At 39.7% G+C, this 25,262-nt stretch overlaps 2 protein-coding genes across 7 annotated transcripts in view; one reads left to right on the top strand and one right to left on the bottom strand.

Annotated features, from left to right (window-relative positions):
* LOC115601377 (transcription initiation factor TFIID subunit 4-like) overlaps window positions 1–16,225 on the top strand; it is a 144,969-nt gene extending 128,744 nt beyond the window's left edge. For both annotated transcript variants that reach the window (XM_030471294.1, XM_030471295.1), the window contains exon 15: window positions 15,001–16,225. In XM_030471294.1, the coding sequence (XP_030327154.1) occupies window positions 15,001–15,168 (168 nt within the window). In that variant the 3' untranslated portion in view covers window positions 15,169–16,225. The remainder of the gene's footprint in view (window positions 1–15,000) is intronic.
* Window positions 16,226–16,417: 192 nt separating this feature from the next.
* The window catches only part of KCTD15 (potassium channel tetramerization domain containing 15), a 45,908-nt gene continuing 37,063 nt past the window's right edge, over window positions 16,418–25,262 (bottom strand). For 4 of the 5 annotated variants that reach the window (XM_030471312.1, XM_030471310.1, XM_030471313.1 and 1 more), the window contains exon 5: window positions 16,418–20,138. In XM_030471312.1, coding sequence (XP_030327172.1) covers window positions 19,983–20,138 — 156 coding nt within the window. In that variant the 3' untranslated portion in view covers window positions 16,418–19,982. The remainder of the gene's footprint in view (window positions 20,139–25,262) is intronic. The other variant, XM_030471315.1, reaches the window with a different exon arrangement.

The raw sequence follows: 25,262 nt of genomic DNA on the forward strand, positions 1-25,262 counted from the left end.
TGGCCTGAGGCAGTCTAAAACCTTTGGAGACCAAAATGGCTCGCAGGAGTTAGAAGTAATAAGGTGTTTTTCCCTTCTTTCTCCTTCACTGAAATTCTGTAAGGTTGCTATGCATTACCAAGGAACAATGCCACTATTTTTGTGTTTTATATGGGTATTAAGATCCATTACAATTTGACATTTTTAAGATTGGTTATCCTGTAGTTTGGTGTTAAATTGAAATTGTTTGTTTTGAATTTAATTCTTTCATTTTTCAAAGGAAAAAAAAGCAGCACTGCTGTGCTGATAGCTTACTGAAGTATGCCAGGATTTGATGTTTGAATTGCGTGTTTGCTATCCCAAAATATAGGCAAAATTATCTGTAAGACAATTCTCAGGTCTGGGGTTTTATATTTTTTAATAATTTTTTTAAGCCTGAAAGATGCTTTCTGGCTAGCTTTTCACAGTCAGATTATAGAAGATATTGCACATGTAATATCTTTAAGGCATGATGTTTCTGGGATTATTTTTAACACTATGTTACGTATCCAAGATGTATTGTGCTTAATGCAACCTGCTTATGATTATTATAACCCTGTATGTTTGCAGCAGCTAAATAAACTCCACATCACATAAATTACTGCAGCAATGTTATTAGGCCAGCAGCAATGTTAAGGACATCTGTTAACTCTTTTTCAAATGCCCTGTCCTTACTCGTTTATTCTAAACATTTCTGTTGTTAATTACTACTTAAGTACGTGAAGCAGTCATTCAGACATCGCTGTGAAGACCAGCTGAGGAGGATGAGGCAGGTTTTCGTCCCATCTTTAGCCTTGCTCTGAATGCCACAGTCAGAAGGGACCTGTAGCATATTGTTTTAGGGTAAACACAGGTAAACCAGGACAGAGCAATGGATAATACTCATATATACCCATTACAGTAGTAGTCATTGCTTTACCAGGGAGACCTCCTCTCTATATCAGCAAGGCACAGTCCGAGCAACTTTCTCCGCTTAGAACCTAAAAGTCTGACTTCTTGTTATTAGAGCTGGTGAAAAAAATTTGCAATGAAACTTTCTCTATCAAAATACGTTTTTGTCAAAGATAAAATGTGTAGCAAAAATACATCTGTTTCAAAAACATGTTTGGCAAAAAGGTTTCTCAGCTCCATGATGACATTTCTAGTGAGAAAGTGAGTCTATTGCCAAGTGGTTCTAGCCTGGATGTGGGAGATGAAAGATGAATAGTGCCTTAGCCACTGCGTTGACGAGTCTTTCTGCCACTCATGTTTGTTACAACACAGAATAAAAAACATGGTTGAGAATTGAAATGTTTTCTGGCTTAGTCTTTATTGTGTGGTAAAATGTTGCATGTTAGAGCCCAATTCATAGTTCTTTTAAAAATTATTTCTTTCCATGTGAAATTCATGGGAGACCATAAGGTGTTTTGCTGGCACCAAGTCACCCAGGTCTCCTCTTCATTTGTACTTCAGTGAATTGCAGATACTTGATCATGAAAACAAACAGGATGCTGTTTTTCAAAGGTTAGATGGAACTTAAGAGCAGCTCTGGTAAATTAAACAAGCAATAATGAAAGGTCCTGCAGAAATTCTCTTCAGACAGTGTAAAAGGTTTCTGTTTCTGCTGGGAAGTTTGCCAGGATATTGTGAACGTATGTAGCTTTTCATCAGCCTTGTAGGAAAAAGAGATGCAAAGTAAGGAATACTCAATAAGTGTGTTTTGTTTCTGGCATCTGAGCAATATCTGATTTTCAAATTACAGTCTTGCCTCTCAATGCAATTGAAGCAAACCTGTAGTATATACTTACAGTATTGCCAGTTCAGGTATTTTCTCTTGCTCAGTACTACTGCAATTCAGTTAATCACAAAGTGCATGTGGCTTATTGCAGTGTGTGAAGCGGTGGAGGATCACAGCTCAGGTAGAAACCTCTCGTTAAATGATTTATCTGCAGACAGACTGAGCAACCAAAGACAGACTAACTGCCTGCAAGTGTACAAGTTCCAGGTTGCAAGGCAGCATCCTGTCCTTTGCCCTCCTTCTCCTTGGTGAGACCAAGACACCCAAGTGGAGCACTTGACCTTCAGTTGCAAAGCCCAGCAGCTGCCGCCAGCCCTGACCAGTGTTTCTCCCATAGTGAGATTCCCCCATGTGCTTCTCAGAGCCTGTCAGATAAGATCATGGGTTGGCCACCTTTTGTTTATGGGCCAATGAATTATGCAGCTGGGGTAATTAGATGTTTTTGTTTTGTGAATCAGGATTAGCTCCTGGGGTGTCAACCTAGGAGAGTTTGTGAAACTGCATAATAAGAGTAATTTTTATGCAGAGGTGGAAATATTTCAATGTAAAAGAGAATTGGGAGGAGGGGAGTGGGGGAGCGGAGCTAATGTCCTAATGTATTTGTAGTGGAAAGGTGAAGTGTAAACTCTAGTTGCTACCCGTTAAAGCTTTTATTTCTCTTGCATTGTGTAGGGAAGGAGGAGGCTGCTTTAGCATAAACTCCAAAAGAAAAGAAGTACTTCTCCCTTCCCCAAGTACAGCTATAATATATAGATGCTTTTGTGTAGTTGGAAAATATGTATGGAATTATATATGTGTATTCAGGGACTCTATAGTCACTATATGCTATTTGTATAATAGATCCTGATTACAACTAAATTCCATATAGTTTCTATGATATCCTTCACATGCATATTTTGAAAGACGTTTGAGGTAGCAGACTAGTATGTAGTTTTGACTTCTCTAACCTACATGCCGTATGTTTGTGCCTCAAGATAACATTGAATAACATATTTAAACTACTCATGTGAAAAAGCAAAATTATATCTCATGAACTGATTTCACACATTCAAAAAATTGAATTCCCCTTTTGTTCAGATACTAAACAGAAATCAGAAGGGAAATGTTTGTAGAATGATATGATGCTTCAAAATGGAGAAGATACAAGTACTTTTAATGAGAAGGGACTAATTTTAAAAGTTGAATCATTTTACAAAGGTATTCTTTACAAATGTAGCTTTCATTGTGTAGGCATTACAGTCTGGTTCATTTGATAATGAGTCAGAGACATTTACTGGGCTGTTATGATTTAATATTTGGAGCTGAATCTAGATATTGTAAAACAGTAATTGGTGATAGTTGATTCTTTCTTCAATTTCATCATCCACAAGAACTAGTACTGTCAAGTGCTAATGCTTTATTTACATATAATAAAAACTAGAGGTGCATATGTTCTTGTGGCTATCATTAGTATTTATTAAATATATATTTGTTTTCCATATGTCTGTGTGTACATAGTAGTTTTGTATGTATGTATAAATTACACCAAAGCCATGGTCTTTCATGGATTTTAATTACTGTGTAGCTATTCTGTGAGTTTTTGTAAACAAGGCAGACATTATATTTGAAAGCAGTTTGCCAGATGAGGTGTTCTGGCAATCCGTAGAGTTTAAAGCTTAGACTTCCGAATATGAAATAGAACTTAATGACATGGGATGCAAGTCTTAAAAAAACAAAACACAAAACCAACCCCACCACCAATAATTACAGAAGTGCTAAAGGTCCTCTCTCAATTGACAGAATCTGTCTGGTTTTCTGAACTTCAGGGAGAATTTAATGTTTATTGCCATAAAATTGACATTTTATTTTTCAGTGTGATGCTACTGTTTAATTTTTATGAGTATGCACAGTAGCAAGATGGTAAGGTGTTACGGTAATGGTGCTTCATAGTGTGAGTTGGTTAGAGACTGAGTCAAGCACTGTGGGGGACATTGCTGAAAACTTCGAAGTTTGCTCTTGGAAAGTAGAGTCTACTGTAGTTCTACTGAAGGTGATGCATTGCATAATAAAAACCAAGTGCTTTATAAATGAATAGGTAAAGAATATAGCAGGATCTTGAGCAATATTTTTCAGAATAAGGAATGTTCTGGTTATTGATTTGTCTTATTAAGTGAAAAAAAAAAAAAAGAGTGTCTATAGTTTTGTAGGGATTCTGTGTTTAAGACCCTGACCAAATTAAGTCACCTGGGGAGCAGCAAAGGCTTCTGAAGAGCAGCATATAATCCAGCTGTGCATTTTGGCTGCAATTGAATTTTAAGAGGGTAAGTAGAAGCCAAAATCTTAAGAACTGCAGCAGTTAGCAGGAAAAGCTGATATGGGATTATCAAGGTTAGAGTTCAAATAGAACAGATGGTAAAATAGTTATAACCAACTGTACCATATGTTAGTGCTGCAACATTCAGGTAGCACATTATATGTACTGTGTGGAAAGATCAGTGATCCTAGTGCAGATTTGTAGAAAGACCAAAAAAGTTCTTGAAAATTGATTTCATAATTACAGGCCAGGTTAATGAGAAAGCCGTAAGTGGTTAAACTGCATAAGAGAACTCACTATTCCAGAAAGGGATACAAAAAATTAGGCATAGTGTGCAACTGTTACCTTTTCTAATTCCCAATAAGCTAAAATGAAGCTTGTATTTCAGGAAGTGTGTTTCAGGCTTGTTATACTTGAATTTCTGTGGAAAGTTATTTGAAGAAAAACAAATTCACAGCACTTGAATTCAGACCATTCAAAGCAGGTTAGGATTTATGATTTTTGTAACTTTTGATCAGGGGCCAGATTTTAAAGGTGCCAATGAAGTGATAACGTTTCTTATCAGAAACAACTGGAGCTTTGCAGCATCAGAGTACTTCAGAAAATGTGACTCCTGAATCATAGAATAGTTAGGGTTGAAAAGGACCTTAAGATCATATAGTTCCAACCCCCCTGCCATGGGCAGGGACACCTCGCACGAATCTATAATCTCTGCTGTTATTACTCAGATGCTTTTTAAAGAATGTGATATGACACGATGAAAATAGGAAAGTAAAAGACAAGAAAGAGAAAAAAGGGTTAATCAAGTCAGAAGTACTGGGAGAAGAAGTGGAATGGTAGCAAAGAAGAAAAATGAAGGCAGAGAGTTGTGATTTGGAGTGGTGCTAAAGAGCCTCTGGGCTTGAGATTCATCTCGCATTTTATAATGCTCATGTTGTGTTGTATCATAATGCACTTGCTCCTGCTAGAGCTAGCTGTTCCTCCTCTCTTGTTGCCAATGGTAAAAATAGGCCGGTAGCACCATTCCATACTATTGAGCGCATTCTGAATTTCAGATTATTTTTTCACTTGCCTCTCTAATTAATTTAGTAATCCTCTTCAGTGTGTGTGCATGTGTACATTGGCGTGTGGCTGCTCGGTTGCCCTCTTCCGTCATCTGTTAGAGTTCTCACATTGCTGATGATTGGTTGTGCCAGCTCCCTTCCAGAGATGGTGAATATATTGCACTCCACTGCCTTTTGTTTAACTTTGCCAAAAAAAATCCCATTACGAGCCTCTGGTTTTGGCTAGTAGTTTGGGAAAGGTTTTTCTTCTGTAGTTGCAACCCTTTTTTTTTATATAACATTTATTTTATTTGGGGAGTAATCAGATGCAAGAGACTTGTCAGTTTATACATTGATCATTGTTAACTGTGGGGATCTGTTAGTAGTAGCTATTCAGTATGCACCAGATGATTTGTGGTATTAGGTGGTTTTGTGTCTGTCTTAGACTTATTTCCTATTATATATTATAATATCTGTTTCAATTACAGTTGTTCATAATGGAGCCTTTGATTTTGGCTATCTGGGTTTTAATTTATTTTAAATAATTAATAACTATATATATTGGTGGTGTTTCTAATACAGGAAAGGTGGTGATAGTTGAGATATTTATTTGTTAATTCTTCTTCTCTTGAGGTAGTCTGAGTGGTATCCAAATTTATGAGGATAGTAAAGATTACAAGTTAGAGATAACCAAGAGGAGAGCTTTAACATCTGAAAGAAGTGTCTTGTACATCACCATGTCTTCTCCATGTATCTCTATCTGTAGACTGAAGAGATTTTTTTTATATTGATATGGATTGCTCAATCATTTTGTCACAGCAAAACACAGTTGGTTAAAGGATGTTCTTTGAAAGCTTTTGTGATGCATTTAATCCCACTTCATGAAAAGAGGTGGATCTAGGATAATTGTGAGAGCATGAAAGGGTTAACTTTACAGGAAAACAAGTGAGTTTGTTTTTTTCAAATGGCTTAGTTTGAAATTCAGGGTTTATTCTCTGTTGGCTGTGTCTTTAAAAGGTTGGTTGTTTGCTTTGTGGTGAAATGGGTTGGAGGAAGATAAGGATTTGGGAATTCATGAAGAGGGGATTACAGGTTTTCTAAAATGTTAGAGCAAAGTTTAAATTGTCAGTATAGTGTTTATAAGTTAAACTGATCTGCTTTTTACTCAAGGCTTGGCTGTCTTATTTTGTCTGATAATGAAGACAAAAAAACCTGGATAGACATTAAGAGTTCAGTATGAAGTAGAGTTTTTTTTGTTTGGTTTGGTTGTGGAGTTTGGGGAACATTTTGTTTGTTCTGGGTTTTTGTGATGTTTTTTGTTTGTTTGTTTGTTTTGTTTTTTAAAGGTGTTGTAAATGTGTATGCTGAAGCAATTTGAAGTTAGGTGGCAGGTTAGATTGCAATCTGGAGGACAGAGAGCAATGCAGAGTGGTGGAGATGTGAAGGTCACTGAAGCATGTGTGCTTTGAGTCCTGGAGAAGTGATCCTGGTGTGGAAGAGAGGGGCAGGGGGCATAGAAAAGGACTTCAGAAAGAGTACAGCATGATAAGCACCATGGGGTGACCGTGACGTGCAAGGGACTGTCTGCGTAATATAGAAGGGGAAACAAAAGAACCTATTGAATAGGGGCTCCTATAAGCTTACTGATGTCTGCAGGAAAGAAAATCCACCTTGTTTCCTTTTTGGAGCCATTTGTCCAAACAAACAAAACTACTAACTTAAAAAGAGTTAAGAAGAGTGAGACTTAACTAAGAAACAGAAATGTTAAGGAATCACAAAATGAGTGGCTAAATGATTCAGTATCTTTTCCGTGCTGAACTCTGGATCATCTCTCTCTAATGCCTGAAATGCACCATGCCTTAATTATATTCTATGATATTTGCAGTAACAGAATGTGTTAGCCTCTTCCACATTATATTTACAAATGTTAACATCTTATTTCCTGTACACTGGACTGTGTTCTGACAATGTGTTTATCCTGCAAGCTGAAGGTATTAGCATTTAGGGCTTAATTCTATTGCCACTCAATCCAGAGATATCAGCATTGCCTGCTAAGTTTTGCTGTATTTAATGGGCTGGGTGTACGAGTTAGGGCCGTACACAGAGGAGCCTCTGGTAATTATAGAGAAAGGTTTATACCACTGTTCATAGATGGTAACTAATCAACAAGCAGGTTTTACACAGGAATAACATGTGCCAAGAGCTGGTAGATCTGTGGCTATTTTTGCCTGTTGTTTGGCAAGTGGTGCATAAAGTCACTTGATTGGCACTTGCACAATTGCTGGGAGTGCACAAGATGGCCAACAGTTGCAAACATAATTATTTTAAAGTCTGGGTGTTATACATCATAATTAGGCTTAAGAACTGGAAGTCAGTTGAGATGAATGAGGGCAATTCATGCTCTCGAGCTGAGAAAGTGATTTTGTGGTTGCATTAAGATTTAGATACTTTTCTCTCTGCCTCCTGCTCTTCCCCCCTCCCATGGGAGGACTGGCAATATATGAAACGGCTGTATGGTATCTGTGTCTCACCTTAAAAAGGATGAGATATAGCTAGCACATGAAATGTCACAATGCACTTCTTGTGCTGATTTCTTCTCCATCAAAACCAGCTATGAATGAATCTAGTCCCCCACACGTGTTCTGCTCACCATGTCTTCAGTAAGAGGTAGACCAAAAAACAACCTTTACTGGATAGCAATTATGTATATTTTAATTAGATATTTAAACAATTAAATTTTACAGTTATGTGTATCTAGAGGTTGATGAATGTCAAGAATATTTTAATTATTTTAATTTTCTGATTAAATGTAAGTCACAATCATACAGGTTAGAAAACAAGAGGCCACCCACTATGTAAAACTGAGATAGTGTTGAACTAATATCAAGGATTACCACATGAGAAAATTCAGATGGGAATCAAGTATGATTCAAGGAAAACGTGAATCCTGCAAGTTCAGCTATAGGGCTTCTACCAAAGTTGATTTGATGTCTCGTGACTCCCAGTGAGAGAGAATACAGAATATAGGGGTGTATAGCATTACTAGGCTGGAGTAAGATGGGCAAGTACTTAAAAAAAAAAACCTCACCAAAAATCACCAATTCATCCAAAAACCCCCCTATGCTAATACTGAAAAATTAGAAGGGAAAAGCACCACAGTGCTTGGGAAAAAAATATTAATAAAATAAAAAATTTTGGCGGGATTAGTATTTCAAAGGGAGCAGCGCTTGATTAAAAATTTGGAAAGCATGGGAGGAGAAACATTCCAAGCAAAATGAAAATATATGTGTATGATGGAAACAGGATAAATAGAATATTCCACTTACAATTACCACAGAAAGAATGAAGCCCAAACTTAGAGTTCTTGATCAGGTAAAATTGTCATTGCTTTTAATTCCACGTAAGGCAGGGAACTGTGATAGGTACAATGTGTTTGTGGATAAAGATGTTGGCAAGATCTGTAGCTGTGGTAAAGAGCAGGTCCATGAGCGAAGTAAGTGAAAAGAGCCGGAGCCTGCACCCCAGAGTAAATCATGAGTGTGTTGCAGGAAGTCAGAGGATACAAGGCATCAGTATTTATCACATACCAAGTGAGGAGCAAGGGATACAGGAAGATCTTTGAGAGGCTGAAAGTCCTCACAGAGTGCAGAGCTGTATCTCTGTGCAGTAAAAACTGGAGGTTTTCTTTCTCATATTAGCACAATGATTGTTTAAAGATGTGCATGATTAAGAAGTTCAAATTAGTTACAGTGTTCTTTTCCCGAGAATGACCTGTTGAGGACTGGGTGGTTGAACACCTATCTCCCTTGAGCAGGTAAATGTCATAGCCCATAGCTGCCTTACAGCATATCTGCGTTATTTATCTCCATTGGGGCAGACTTCTCTTCTCAAATTGTTTCTCACTGCAGTGCTACCCAGCATGCTTTCTGGCCCTGCTGTCATGCAATTCGTGGGGGAAACACTCTCCTAGAGGAAGGAATAGGTGGTCAGGTTGGGAAGAGATGGCCAGTTCTCTCAACTGGAAGTTTTTGGTGTGATGCTGTTTTACGAAGCAGGCTTTCAATTGTAATAGTGTTTGCATATGTGACTTAGCTTAACATAATAAAGGCAAAGAACAGGTACACATAAAGCATTCTTCTTGTAATGGCAGCCCGTTTCTTTAGGTTGAAATAGCATCATGTAATTATAAACTAAAGCAATTGCATCTAAAGAAAAAAATCACTGTATCCATGTCTTAGTATGATTTACCTTCCTCATATTATTTCTTAATGTAAAAATTACTGCATGCTGTCTTTGAAATGTTGCAATTGTGTTGGTATTTGAAGTACTTGTAAATACTTGTGCAAATCAGTTTTTCTGATGTTCGTCTGCAGGGCAAGGTGTGTGTTTATGTGCCCAGGGGAAATGAGATGCATTTGCATCCAAGAGGGTGTAGCAAGCAAACGCGTGCCAAGACGGAGTCTGTAGGAACAGTTGCACTAAAATAGTACAGGATAAAAATGTTTGCAAATGAAAATAACTAGCTTCCGAAGAAGTAATGGTAGCAATCCTCCCTGTTTGTGTTGCTGATCTGAAGGCCTGAATGCCAGCTTTTGGTGATGAATCCTTCTAAAGACACTTGTAAAGTCACCCTATTGCCCATATGAAGATGCACCATCTTTTTGTAGATGTGATTTATTTCATACAGTATTGTTAATCTTTGAGGTGCTGACAAAGTTATTACTTACTTTTCTGTACTTCAGGGGAATACTAATTTAAGGATGTTTCAGCTCTCATTTGAATCAGTGAAATGATTCTCTGAGCCTCAATAAGTGCTGAATTATACCCTGAATTATGTAGGACAGCTAATCATATATAATATACCTGGTTTTCATGTACAAAGTGCCTCTCAGCCAAAGATCTAGTAACACTTTATGCAAGTAAACATCATTGCTGCAGAGTATCTCCGCAATATTTCTTTTGATCCAAGACGTCTTATTGGTAAGAGCAGACTAATACATACCTTATCTTCCCAATTCTCTTCAGTGCATGGAGGTTGGAGAGACAAAATTCCTGGTATTTTTTCACTCCATAGATAGCTTGGCTTTGAATTGTTACTGTTCAATTCCCACTTTCAGATTTGGGCTTGAAGTGCAAGGCTGCCACAAGGATGTGCCATGTAGCCTGGGAAGAAAACCAGCAGATCTTTTATCATTATTGCCTTGTCTCTCTGGGTCACATAGAGGCAATAGCAGCAGATCAAGACTGTTTTCAAAGGAGAGTTGTCAGGACTGAATTGTTTTCTGGTGGAGGAAGGATGGATAAAATATTAAATGCAGTCTTCTATTTGCCCTCATCTTTGTGTTTCCTGACAAGAATATCATGCTGTATTTCCATGGTTCTATAATTCAAAGCTGAAGGTATACAGATTTGTGAAAAAAGTTGATCTAATTGTTCAAAAGTAGAAATCATTATTATAAAAATAAGTGCAGATTTTGTATTACATGTGCTTTCTAATGTGAAAGCACGTCTATCTCAAGAAAGGAATGGCACACTTTGGAGTTACTTGGTTTAATTTTCATACATCTGATGCTGTAATTACTATAATTTAATGCACAAAGACATTTTTACTTTCTGAGCAGTTTGTCCATGAAGATTTCAGAAGAGGTGTGTCTATCTCAATCCTCTTTCCCAGTTAAACCTTTTGGGAAATGCTGATCAAATCTGCTGGTGGGGACCAGCAGAAGGGAGACAGAGGTAGAAAAGAGCTTGGGATTTTAAGTTCCTGTGACTTCCATGTGAACTGATCGTTTGGATACAGGAAGGAGAAACATGCCAGTCTCGCCAGCGAGGAAGAGGTTGCAGTGTGAGCTCAGCAAGCTTTGGGGTACATTTGCCTTGGGGGCCATGTGTCTCCTGAGTGGCTGATGAGTACATGCATCCACCCAATGGGACGTGTGATAGGTGGAGGGCAGCATAGTGGACCAAGAGTATTTCTGGAGCAGGCAAGACGTGGTGAACGAACTCTGTAGATGAGCTGGGTTATTGTGGTAAGTAGTACCAGAGCAATATGACATGTCAGAAATGAGGCTTCATCAGCTTCTCTGCACAGGACTATTTGTTTTAATTCCTACCCTATCACTGTGAGAGCGTGTTTCTTTGGCAGACGGTTGGTCAGTATTTTATTTTTAACCGTTTTTATTCTGCTTCTCTAACAGCATGAGTTTTCCCATAGAGGACAATCATGAAAATAGCAAACAAGCTGAGATGGGTGGCCCAAAACTTACCTCACATCTCACATCAATTCAGAATTGCTTCAAAATGTGCATACTGAACCAGTAATTACTCTGATTCTTCTTCTTAAGCCATAATTTCAAGCTAGGTAGCTTCCAAGAGTTGAATTAAGCTTGACAGTCCAGCAGTGTTATTTAAAATACTCTAAGCTCTGTGTATCTGAAGTGCATTAAACCCCATTAAAGTAAATGGACTCCAACTGTTTCAGTGCATCCTGGATTACAGGTTAACAGAGAGCATGGCACCACAGCAGTCTGGCAAATTCCTGCATTTGATTTTCCTTGAACTTATTTTGTCTTCAGTCCCGGCTGGGAGCGGGAGCTGTGTGTGTGGGTCTTGGGAAAGCCCCGTTGTAGCCCCGCGAGGAACACGTGGAACACAAAATAATCTGTTTGCTCTCTGTGTCTTCCTTGCTGTCCTGTGGGATTTGCAGCTGCCAAGTTCAAGGCTGTCACCAGCCGCTTTGGTGTGTTACAAGAGAGTAGGATTGAAGCGGCAAGGGAGAAGAGGCAGTGGGGAAAAGGGAAGGATGAGATGGAAGGGGATGAGAAGTCGCTGTACCTCCTGTATTTAAGCAATCTCAAAATGAAGAGGAGAAAGAGTTTAAATATAAATTAAATCATCTTTTTCTGGTCTGGAACAGCTTAAATTTCCCTTAATTTTTAACTGGAAGTTCACTGATACCAAAGCTGGTACCGATGTATATTTGAGTGGGTGTGATTTGGGAATAGCTTGGGTGGCAGGCCAGGAAATAAACGATGTAAACATCTCACAACAATTGAATAATTTTTTTTTATTCAAGCTTTTGTCTTTTTAACTTATATTAGTTGCCATAGATACAGACAACAAAGGGCTCGTTGGGGTTAATGAAAAGTCTGTCATGCTGACAAAAGATGTCATTTTTCTGGAGAAAAATCTGCATTATACTTCAATTCCACTATTCTTGGCAATTAATTTTAACTCTGCTTGCATTCATGTATATAATTAAAAACTCAGGGCATTTAGTAGTCTGCATTTCTTATATAGCATCTGCAGAATAATTTTGAGTACAATGCAGTACCAAACTAATTAGTCTTTAAATTAGAAATCATATTGACACATCTAAATCCCTCTTCTGTCAGTTTAGAGGCACTTCTGTACTTCCTAAACATCTTACAATTTTTTATCCACCTTGCAGAACAATTACAGAACATTATCAGGTAACTGACTGGCTCACGAGTGCAGTTTTGAAAATGCACAGCTTCATGTCATGATGTTGCATGAAGTGTATGCTCTTCCTATGTGAAAGTTCAGTATCTTGAATGATAAATGCAATGAATATAGAATCACAGCCTGGTTTGGGTTGGAAGGGACCTTAAAGCTCATCCAGTTCCAACCACTGCCATGGGCAGGGACACCTTCCGCTAGAGCAGGTTGGTCCAAGCCCCTGTGTCCAACCTGGCCTTGAACACTGCCAGGGATGGGGCAGCCACAGCTTCTCTGGGCACCCTGTGCCAGCGCCTCAGCACCCTCATATCTTAATTTTAGCTACTTTGTCCAAATAGGATATGGGTTTATGTGATGAAAAAATAAAAAATTAAGTAGCTTTTCTATGACTATTTGGTAGTGTGTACAGGATGGTTCCAGTCCAGTAGGCTATGGACAGTGTTTTTTAATAAGTTCAAGGTGGCCACATTTCTTACAAGTGTGTTTGTCACTGTTCAGGAACTGTAGTCAGGATGAATTTGAAGTAAGTACTACTTGGGGCAGGGGGGAGAGATGCACCATGTGGGGAGCAGGGAAGAAAAAAATACTTTTGAGTCAGCTTGACTTAAAGATCTATTTGGTGGTTACTTGGAGAGTTGGAAGCAGTGGCAACAGCCCTGCAAAGCAGATGCATGGTCAGAGTGCAAGTGAGAGGCAACTTAAGGTAGTGGATCATTTCAGTCCTGTGGAAGATGAAGAGTAGGAGTTTAAGTGATGCTATTTCTATTAGGAATGCAGAGTGTTTTGGCATAGAATTCAGAGCACCACTAAATAAATGGATTGTGCGCTGGCGATGTGTCTGGTGTCAGCATGGATGAGCAACTCTTGCAGCTACAGCACATGCTTTTCCTATGAGCAGTGAGGTTAGGTAATAAATCAATCTGTTAATAAAAGCTATTCCATACTGGAGAGCAGAATCCTTGAGACCACATGCTCATGGTGCTCAAAGGTTGTGGGCTTCTCCCTCTCTTGCTTGCAAGCTTAGCCACATTCATGTAACTTTTGTGTTTTTTGTTACAAGAGAGAGGATTTGCCCCACTACCATGATTTAATAATCATGTATAGGAGAAATACCTTGAGTGGCACAGCTCTGCAAAGAGTCTGACTGCTGATAGGGTGGGAGAAAAGCAAGAGAGAAAACAGTGCCATGTCTTACTTGCAATGTACCATATACATTCCCCCTACAATCTTTCAGTAGTAGAATTACTATTAACTGTATTTTTAATGGTTAGAATCAAGACCCTAGAATAAGTATTTCCTGGGGAAAGAAAGGGAGGTTAGTAAGAGCAGCAGTATGTAAATTTGGGATTTCAAAAGTATTGAAAACTCTCCCAGATGTCTTAAAGGTTTGAAAAATAATTTAAATCATTTTAGAGATTAAAACCTATTTTTCTAAATTAAAAGATTATTTTGCCAGAAATCAATTGGAATTAATAAAAACAATGGTCTCCTGAGGATGAAAAAAGGGTTGAATGTGTGTGTGTATCACATTTCAGTTTTAAACTCAACAGGATTGCAGAGTCTCTGTAATTTCATCCTTTCAACTTCTAAATAGTCAGAGCACAGTGGTCTCAGGCCCAGTTTGTGTGTTTTCTCTTTATATATGGAATGCCAGGATAAGGTATGCAGTAATTCAGTACCCTTGAACCAATTTAAACAGAAATAAAAATTACGTAACATAGCCTTAGTATACTGATATTTGCCTTTATCATCACACAATGTCCTTGTGATTTTTCTGTTTGATTTTTCTGTCTCTTAGCTGAGCATTGGTTGTGTATTGGAGCAAGGTTGCTCACCATCTCCCCACACTGAGCCCTTCTCTTTGGTAGGTTCAGAGGAGAGAATCGAGGTCTCTGTGGGACTCACAGCTGCAGAGGTTATTGCAGTAGCAGCATCCTGATATACCACTCACCTTTTTCCAGTCCTAGACCCGGGATGTGGAGTAGGATGGTGCACACATTCGATGTACTGAAGATGGCTTTATCTGCTGCAAATAGTTTTGTCCTAAATATGTTCCTGAAATTAAACTGATCAAATAAGTCTATGGTTAACATGAGTATAGCAGGAGAATTAGTCAGACATACTTATCCCCAGTTGTAAATGAACCAAGGTCTAGCCTCGTGTGTTTTCAATTGAGTTTCTTTACTCAGGATAACTTGGTGAGACTCAGTAGAATAGAAGGAAAAAAAAAAAAAAAAAAGGGAAATATCATGTAATATTTTCAGAATTAAACTCAAATAATCCGTTTAAGATGTTTCAAATGATCCAGCAGTCAGTAGTTGTAAACCTGAGAGTACAAGGAAACTCTTTGCTGTTGCAGGACTTTTGACTTTGCTGTGTTCTGTTTGCAGGGTCTTGGTATGTCTAGTGGAGGCCAGGCTGGTTTGGGCCCTCCTTCATCCCGGCAGTATGCACGACAGAAAATAACTCGCATAAACCTCAGGGACTTCATCTTCTACATGGAACAGGAAAGAGAAATGAGCCATTCTCTCCTGCTCTATCGAGCTCTGCTTAAATAAAGCCAAGAATTGTACTGAATTCTCCATACAGAAGCTCAACTTGCATTGAAAAGCTGTCATTTTAATGTGCCTTCTATTTTTTTCAGAAGTCAATGTTCCAGTAATTTTGTTTTGTAAAATTGTCAGACACATGCAATAAATTCCCTTTATGTAAAAAATAATAAAAAAAAAAATAAAAACCACACACACACACAAAAATGTGCAAAAGGTTTTAAAATGTTAAATCCAGAGATACAACCAACATCAAAGTCTTGCTCCGTCTGGCCACCTTAGGTACAGCTGCAGTGGATGGCACTGACTGGTAAGGCTGCTGCGGTGGCTCACCAGAACCATCTGGACAAGGAGGACTGGGACAGGTTCACAGGACTGGGACCTAACCATGGTGTTAACCTGTATGTTCGTGGAAGGTGCTGGGTTTGTTTCCTCTTTAATTTCACTAGCACTGTTTCCACTAACCATGGTGATACCTGTTGTTATTTTAGATTAGTTATAATTGCAATCTTTTGCACAGCTAAGAGAATAGCTACTGCACACTCTCACACATTTTATATAGTTAGGATTTCTGCTTTTACTGCACAGCTCATTTCCTCTGAGCCATTTGCTGAACCAAATCCTAAGTGTATGAAATCTGTGTGTTTGGGTCTCAGCTGAGTTACCTGGACTAGCTTCCAGTTGTTTTCTAAAATCTTCTCAACCTTTTGCACATTTGTAGCAACTGGTTAGTAACATGAATCAAAGTTGGGTTTTATTTTCTAAAGAAAAAATAAAAAAAAAAAATATTTATTGCAAAGAGTATGGTTTAATGGTGGTTTTAAAAGAGAGTATTGCTCAGTGAAGATTTTAGAGTATTCTACCTGGATTTTAAAGTCGCTGTAAGGGAAGTTTTGGGAGCTGGGTCCACTTAATGGAAGATCAAGTGAGCCCCGGTGCTGCAGTGCCGGGGGACTGGCCATGCCCTGGCCTTGGACAACTGGACTCTGGTCCAGACAGGCATATGAACAAGCGCATGACTGAAGCATAATGAGTAGTGTTAAGAACTTAAAGGTGGGATGAATGCTTTTTAAATGCTTTGCTGAAGTGGGATTTACAGGCCCATACCAAAGCCCAGTGACATTAGTGTGAGTCTTTTAATGGGTATTGGCTAGGAGTATTGAGCAGGCAGGTGGGCACAAGTTCTACTTCAAACATAACAGTATTAGCAGTAACCATCGAAGGGGAGACATTTGCTTATTTATCTTGTCAATTTTTACCATGTTATGCTTGCCACTTTTTTGAGGCAATTTTTTTTTTTTTTTTTTGGATGGGGAAACCATAGCGAAAGCACAAATAGAACTATTTGTCCAATAGTTTTAAAAACAAAAGTTTTAATTATTTTTTAAGGTTTATGAAAAGCAGAAGAAAATTTATACTGCTGCTATTTAGCCAAAAGATTATTCATAAGGTATTTAAGGCCAGAAAGTGTAAAATTATGTTTTAAATGTATTGATAATTTGTACATATTGTTTATAAAGGCCTTGTGTTTATTAGAATTACGTTATTTTGATGATTTCTGTACATACTCGTAAATATCCCCAATTTGTGTGAAAACATACTCCCTTATTTGTACTTATTTTGTAAAGAAATAAAACAATTTACTAAAGTAACACATCGAGTGACATACAGTATTAATTTATCAAACAGGAATTTCACATTGTCTCATTGTTCTTGAGCACTGTTCAGGAACATTTTGCATTAAAATATTAACAGAATACCCACAAAGAAATATTAAACTCAAAAACTTCAATGTTTTGTTGTGCTGATCCTTATCCTTTGACAAACATCTAATAAAATTGTCATCAAGCCTTGATGCCATTAATACAGTGAATGAATGCACTCAGCAGTTGTCAGTTCGAGAAGCACAACAGAACATTTTTCCTCTCGCTTTCCTTCCGAGGTTTGGGAGCAGCGGAGCAGTGGGAAGCGTGTGGGAAGTGCTAGTGAAGACCCGGGTTCTTCCAGCCACAGGTTCAGTGCTCAGCAATGGAGAATTAGGACCATTTTGTGCAGTCGAATTGGGCGAGAAGCTTGGCTACGTTTGCTTTTTGGCCTTCGTGGGTTTTTTAGCCTTCGCTGGGCTTGCTGGGGTGTTCTAAAACCCGTCTTAGTGATGCTGAGCAATTTTCTTAATTAAGTTATGTTGCTATGGTTTACGGCCAGAAGTAAGAATTCAAATCAGTTTTTGCTGCTGTTGCTGCCTAAAAATATAGGGAAATAAGTAAAAAAAAGACATAAATGAAACTGTAATAAACTTTAAATAAGTGACCTGAAGTTTCTAACTAAAAGAACATGCCCTAGTTTAACTTTTTTTTTTTTTTTTAAAGGCATATTTCTTCTAACCAAGTGATTGTTTCCACATGTCTTCCTTGCCTTAGTGCTATTTTGCAGTCAATGCTGTGATGTCATGGCTTAAATTTTCCATCTCAAATTCACATTTAACTCGGCTGGCACAGCCTGGAACCCTTTCCACTGCCACCTTAGCAAGCTGCCCAAAGCACTGGAGCTGCTTTATTGAGCTCTAAAAAACCATACGGTAAAAAACACCAATCTGAAGAAAAACCAACCAACCACAAACCTCCCTGTCCGGGAGAGCAGGACATAAGTGTATGTAGGATTAAAACAAGCTAAACGGCTTATTTAAGGATACTTTGAATTCAAAGTGAACTCAATGTATGAAAGTAATAAATAAAACACTTTTTTTTTCCTCTTTGTAAGACATGGCTACATCAAGCTGAATGGAGCAAAAGGCCAGAGGAGATGCAATCAAAAACTCTCACGTCTTTCAAACAACATGGGAGATACAGTGAGTGTTCCACCCTACTTGCTTATTTTTGATCATTTACTTTACAGAAATGTTTATGGCATGAAGTACTGTATAAGAAATGTGCATACACAAATACATGACAATTATACGTTAAGTTCTTTACAATATTAAATGTATAATATACAATTCTACAGATATCTTACATACAAAGGTGAATGTTGTGCCATATATTCAAATATGGCAATGCCTAGCAACTTTAGAATGTCATACAAGTATAAAACCACAAAATAAAATAACTTTACAACTCTTTTGAAGTAGACAGATGTGCTCAAACTGTTCGGCTAAATTAGCAGGCCAACACTGACCAGCTACTAGATTGCTGAGGTGGGTAACCAAGGTGAGGAAACCTGCAGAGGTCTGATTTTCCATGGATAGGTATCCAGCCCTCTTCCAAAAATTAGACCCCTGCCTAGATTGCCCCTTGGGCAGTCAGTACAGCTCACTGCTGTCGAAAATACTAGTCTTAAACATGATTTTTTAATTTTGCCTGATTGTAATCAATGGGCATTAAGGAATTGTTGACCACTTCATACCCTGTCCCTTGTTCTATCTGGCTGTATTTACGCATCTAAAAAGAGTTTCATTAAAATTCAGCATCTACAACAGTATTCTATAAATTAATGTGGGAGAAACTCAACTGTGATTAACACAAGAATTAGTTACCGAGGACTCAATCATGCCAAACAGCAATCAACAGGATTTAGCAGAATGCTATTTATAACCTTGCACCTGCAAACCCGGAGCTGTCTCCTGAGTTAGGAAGCCCTGCAAGTCAGAGTTGATACCGATTCATGGAAGGAGCAGTCACCTCCTGCAGACAGCTCGCTTCAATAGACAAAATTACAGGTAGAGGGCAGCTACCAAACCTTGTTTAATAATAGTTTTAAAGTAAGAGAGGGAAACCAATCTAAACAAGTGTGTCCGGCTTCATCGGACAGTAGAGAGGGTTTTAACATCGTTTTGCAAAATTACAAATAGTAATTTTCAAAAAAAAAAAGAGTAGGCTTGTCCAAAATTCTTACTGTTTCCTCCTAAATGTGGGCTTACAACATGGTCAGTAAATGATTAACAAGGGGTGGCAGAACTTGCTTGGTAGAACTACGCTGCTTTGATGATGCCAAACTTAACTGTTTCTGAGTCAAAACAAGACTGGCTTTAAGAGAACTACAGCTCCATGTTGGGTATGTGACCCTCGTGGGATGGCAGCTAGCATTTTGTTTTGTGCTTCCAGATCCCTACTTTTGCAAACATTGCCATAATTGGTCTTGTCAAATTTTTCGTCACTTTTTTGTTTTGTGTGGGGTTTTTTAGTACAGAGCACCAGCTGACTATAAATTGGTCCTTTTTGGATTCTGGAGTCTGTCCACAGGGAGATGCTTCCGTTGGAAATGTAGTATAAAAATAAGCCATTTGCTAGTACGAGCAAGTACAATCACAGAAGTGTCATGTCATGTATGGAGGTGTAAACCACATCTGATATGAAGGAGGTGCGGCAGTCAGGGAAGATACTCAGTGCAGTTTTTAGGGAACCATCTTCCTCTCGGAGGCTCCTGCTTCCACGTGTCACAGCATTGGGGTATGGCTGGAAAGGCTGCTGGAACAGCTTCTCCTGCTGATCTATTCAAATTGCTTTAACTGCTCCTTCACAAGTCCAACCTAGGGTCAGGGATTGATGAAGCTTTGCCTTTTCCACCACCACCACTGCTGTTCAGCCCAAAGTACATTCCCAGCAGGCCTGGTATGCTGAGCACGCTCAGGAATTCCGTTGTGAAAAACAGACAACTGGTTTTTCAAATGCATTTCATGGCTGGCTATGTGACAGGTAGTTTCAGAATACCACTAATTGGCAACTTAAAGTCAAAATCTGTTTGCTAATACTGTTTTGCAAATCCTTAGTGTTTCACATAAGGGACTATTAAACACTTCTACGGTTACAAAGGAGTAGGGGTAGGGTCTAGTCCAGGGGCTCCTGTTTTATTCTGATTGTTGGGGTGGGTTGTGGTCGTCTGTCCTCGCGACACAGCACGTATTCACTGAACTGAGAGGAATCCACCCCACCACCGCATGAAGCTGCCACATTAAATCCCTTCTGAAATAATCTTTCGAGCACCTGCAATGTGGGGGAAGAAAAATCAGATTAATATTTAGCAAATTTTAGTGATAAAAGTGTTCAGGAAGACTGGATCTAAATGATGGATTTAGTCTTTCGAGTCCTCGTTGAATTAATATTATTCAGCTATAATTCTTGAAGTTATTGTTAAATGACTATACTGTGATTGAAGCCTCGCTCTCAGCAAACCTCTGCAGAAAACAAAAATTAATCAAACAAATAAGCGCTTTGCAGAGCAGCTTAGTACATTATATAATAAAATACTGGACTGTGGTGATATTGATGTTATCTCTTACTGCTTACAGAAAGCAACATCGGTTTAGGTCGTAATAAAAAGTGCCCATTACTCATCAGTAATATGTACAGGCTTACAGAAAGGGGCTGAAAATGCCTCAGCTCTTCTTTGGCAGATGAAAATGTCTTAGGAGGCTGAGTGACACTTCCGCCAGATCTCCATGGACATCACAGCTGTGGTTTTCCCTTGCCTGGAAGGGAGTGCTGTTGTATGTGCATGGAAAGCATGGCTGGGATGGGATGTGGAGCCAAGATATGGACAACCAGGAAATGTTCCGGCCCAAGAAAGAAGTTAATTTGTATTGCCCAAATACGTATTTTCTCTTTCTCTTTCTAAAGAAAAGTTGGTGCAATTTAGATGCATGAATTTAAGGAACCCAGAGGCAACTTTAATTTCTGAGGCTGTCACACAGCACATTACCCTAGGATATACTGATCTTGGCAATATGTTCAGGGCCGTGTTTTCACATGCGTGAGCATGTTGATATATGGTTTCCCAGCAGAGCAGGACGCACACAGACTTTTCTCAGAGCAGATGCCAGGTCCACCTTCAGCGGATCCGCCATGCCAGATCTACTGGAGGAGCTGCCGTGCAGCCTCCCGCCCAGTGGTGGCTCTCCCGGGTCCAGGGCAGCAGCCTGGAAAAATGGTTCTTCTACTGGTAAATGCCACAAGGGGAGCAGCCTGCACTGGTCTTTAAGTGCCCAAGGCACCGCTTCCATTGCCACAGCACATGGGCCCGCTGCGATGAAAACTGAACCTGACGTTTGTTTAAATCTGATGAACTTGGCAACACCACCACCCCCATGTAACAGCTGTCTGCTGCCCACCGCAACAGACCAGGGACAGAAGAGGGACTAAGCCACTTGATCATGGAATCGTGGAATCCCAGACTGGTTTGTGTTGGAAAGGACCTTAAAGCTGATGAGCTTTAAGTTCCCAGTTCCAACCCCTGCCATGGGCAGGGACACCTTCCACTATAGCAGGTTGCTCCAGGCCCCGTCCAAGCAGGTTTGAACACTGCCAGGGATAGGGCAGACACAGCTTCTCTGGATCACTCAACCTGAGTGTGTTTAAGTGTTTAAGCAATAGACACACCTTCAGACAGAGGCAACTCATACGCTTTTACAGGTTTACATGATAGAAAGAACTTTATTCCTTTTTTGGTTTTACTAGCCCTGTGAGCACTGCAGCAGTTACACCTACTGCAGTAGTACTAAAAAGTCTTACATTTCACGGCCCAAGCTGACTGTTAAAAGATCTGCACACCAGACTGCTGCCCTGACCCATGTGAGGCCATGGTGCATTTCTTAGTGCACCCTTTCCTGGGCCTGTATGTTGGCTTTGCTTTCTCCGAAACATCAGTTTGGAGCCTTTAAGGGCAAAGGACAACTGTATCTGAGGTGGTACCATGGCGCAATGCAAACCATGGCAGTGGTGTTTGCTGGTTTTAATCCAGGGGAACTGAAAGATCAAAAAAGCACACCAGTGTATGGTAGAAAAGTGAACCTGGGGAGATTAAAAGAAGGGGTGGGAGGGTGGGTTATCAAAATGTATTTAAGATGCTTACAACTCCCTTATCTGGTAGCATACCTGGGGTGCATGGTGTCTGTAGGACAGAAAGGGGTGCGTACACTAACACTTGTTCCAGCTGAAAGAGGAAAGCAGGAGTTTGAGAGGGAAGCAGCAGTAAGACATCATCAGACTGCTGTTCCACAGGCTGGAAAGTATTTTGACTGTGTTACATTCCTAGAGCGGGCAAGATGAATACGAGAAGCAACCCAGCTACAGGAAAGGAGGCTGCATCCATTTACCTGGATAGCAAACCAGAGAATTGACAGGTAAGATTTCAGAGAGAGATGTGACTTCAAAATCCTTGATAAAAACTTTTTCAAATCAATTTCCTTGTAAGACAAACCAAGCGCAGGGGTGCCCTAGGCTTGCCTTAATCCAAAGCTATGGAAGGCTGCCTGTTAACATAGGACTCCTCTTCCCTAAGCCAGCTCTCTGCAAACACACAGTCCTGCTAGACATTACACCTTAGAGCACCACACGCAGAACAAAGTGATTCGGTTTTACTACCTAAGTGCTCAAAGGACTAGACTGCAGGCTATTGACTAGCCTTAACAACCTCAGCAAGAAACAAACCAGGCCAAATCCTGTAAACAATGCAGAGAATGTTTAAATATTGTAGTGTTTTAAGCGTAACTTTGATGACCTTGAACTCAGCTCTGTGGAGAAAGGCTCCTAAAGGCTGCTCCCATGTATGCTGAGCACTGGTTTGTATGTGCTGGTGCGTGCAGAAGACTTAACAGCATGTTACACACGAACAGATTTAAATGCCATTTACTGCATTTGGATCTATGCACATTACTTTTTCCAAAGGTAAAACACAGACAGAGAGAAACTAGTGTCTCTGAATCAAATCGGAGCTTCTGTCCTGTAAACCTCCAAAGAGAGTATGTCAAAAAGTGAGCATTAGCTGTGATTCTCGTATGTATGTGGGACACACAGTATTAGAGGATTTGTGAGTGGTGAGGCGCTGGCACAGGTTGCCCAGAGAAGCTGTGGCTGCCCCATCCCTGGCAGTGTTCAAGGCCAGGTTGGACACAGGGGCTTGGAGCAACCTGCTCTAGCGGAAGGTGTCCTTGCCCATGGCAGGGGTTGGAACTGGATGAGCTTTAAGGTCCCTTCCAACTGAAACCAGTGTGTGATTCCATGATTCAATGTACTCCGTCTCCCAGTATTCTGAGCACATCTGATTTTGTTGCACTGTTTTCTAAATAGAAACATGACATTTTCACTTAATGCATCTCATTCAAATTTTGCAGAATGCTAACAAATACGTTCTTAATTATGAAGACTCAATGCTCAACATAAACAAGCACCACTGCATTTTCTCTAAGGTAAGCTCATGTATCTCACCAGAACCTGTTGCAAGGACTTGAACAAACAGTGTCAGTCTTAAGAAAACTGTCTACCTGTTAGTAATTACAAATGGGCATTAAATTACGAGCTACTGTATTTTTTTGGCTACCACTACCTACTCACTGTTGACATACTTTGTTTGAAGTGCACAGCTCTAGACACACAGCATTTAATGAAAATACCTTCCAAAGATAGGAAGAATTTAAAAATATTGCAATTTTGCCACAAATTATATTCAGCAGGGCACAAGGAGGCAAAAGTGTGTACCAGAGCAAGCAGCAGGCAGACTTACTGCATCGCTCTTTGAGTTTCTTTGGAAATGATTCAGCTCTTCCACCCACTTCCCCTCCTAACCCATCTCTCTTAAGTCTGTGCATTTGCTTCCCTGTACTTCCAACTTCTGACTTAATACTCTTCTGCTGAAAAGCCCTGGGAAGGGGAGGGGCAGCACCTCTGTGCTGACCAGAGTCCTGCAGAGCCAATGATAATTAGCTGCTGATTTCATCAGCCTTTGGTCTCAGAAATGCATCATTTTGCAGAAAGTGTTTGAAAACACTTTCTATTAATTATATAGTAAAATCATGTAATTTAGTAAAATGATGTAATTTAGTATTATTATTTATACTGTAGACTGACAGAAACTTTTTTCACAACATGGACTTGTGAAGAGATGCTTTGATTCTGTCTGAATTCTGACTGAATTCAAAGCACATTCAAATATTAACAGTAATTAGCATTCAGCTTCTACTACACACCACTTAGTCTAACCCAAAGCCAAGTGCTCAGCCAGGTAGGCATCCAGCTCTTTTCCCGGCTGCTGGCAGTGCTGAGCCCATCGGTGGCCCTTTGTTGCTTTGGTTATTCTAATTTATTCCATGCATGTAACTGTGTCACAAGGACAGGGTGGTTGAGACATGAATGCGCTTCCCCATCCACTTACCTTAGCTGAAGTGCAGCTGCTCCCTTCTCCACCCAGCACAGTGATGAATTCATCACCATTCCCACTGCCAGCAAATGGACCTGCCTCCGACCCACCTCCAGCCTTCTGTTTCTGGGGCAGCCCACTCTAAACCTTGCCAAATGTGAAATTGTAAAGGACTGCACGAAATCAACCACAGGCATCAACCTTATCAAAGTTCAACCAAATAAAACACTCAGGAGAGTTGAACCAAAAAATCATCCAAACCAGCTGGGTTTAGACTGGTTTCAGACAAAAGCATTATTAGAGCAAGGAGCACCAAGGAGTGCTGCCCCAGGGAGGGAGGTGTCAGCGTCAAATGCGCATTGTTAAAATGACTGCATCCACCTTCACTGGTCTTCACAGTCTGGCCAGCCAGTCCCATGGGCCAGCCCTTCTGAGGGTATTTGATCACAGGGAAGTTTATCAAGGACACTAAAGCATTTCCCACAGCCCAGTTAACATCTGCAGCCACAGCCTGTCTGTGAGGGACAGCAACTTTGGAAATACTCCCCACACGTTGATTTCATTTTCCACAGTATTTGCAGCATATTTTAAAGACATACATGCGAAAACCAAGAGCTGTTTCGCCCTTGTGAATAAGGCACAAGTTAACAGCATTACCAACACCGTTCCTTCTCTGCAGCCCAAGGACAACTACCACACCAAGGCCTTGGCCACAGCGGTGGTGATCCCTTGTGAAATGGCATTTCTTGTCCATAAGGTTGCTGCCTAAACAAAAGCCACAGATTTATTTCTGCTACCATCCACCTATCTGTCCAGTTATCTTCTTTTGTTTCATATGTTTAATTTTAAGCCTAATGTCAAAACTCTGAGTATAAAATGAAATACATTTTGTTTAAAATACTCTGGGCAATTTTTATAGAACATCCTTTTGAAAAAAAAAAAGAAAAAAGTGCAGAGATCAATTTTTTTAAGTCCAT

The sequence above is a fragment of the Strigops habroptila genome, chromosome Z, assembly GCF_004027225.2.
Source record: "Strigops habroptila isolate Jane chromosome Z, bStrHab1.2.pri, whole genome shotgun sequence".
Lineage (NCBI taxonomy): Eukaryota > Metazoa > Chordata > Aves > Psittaciformes > Psittacidae > Strigops > Strigops habroptila.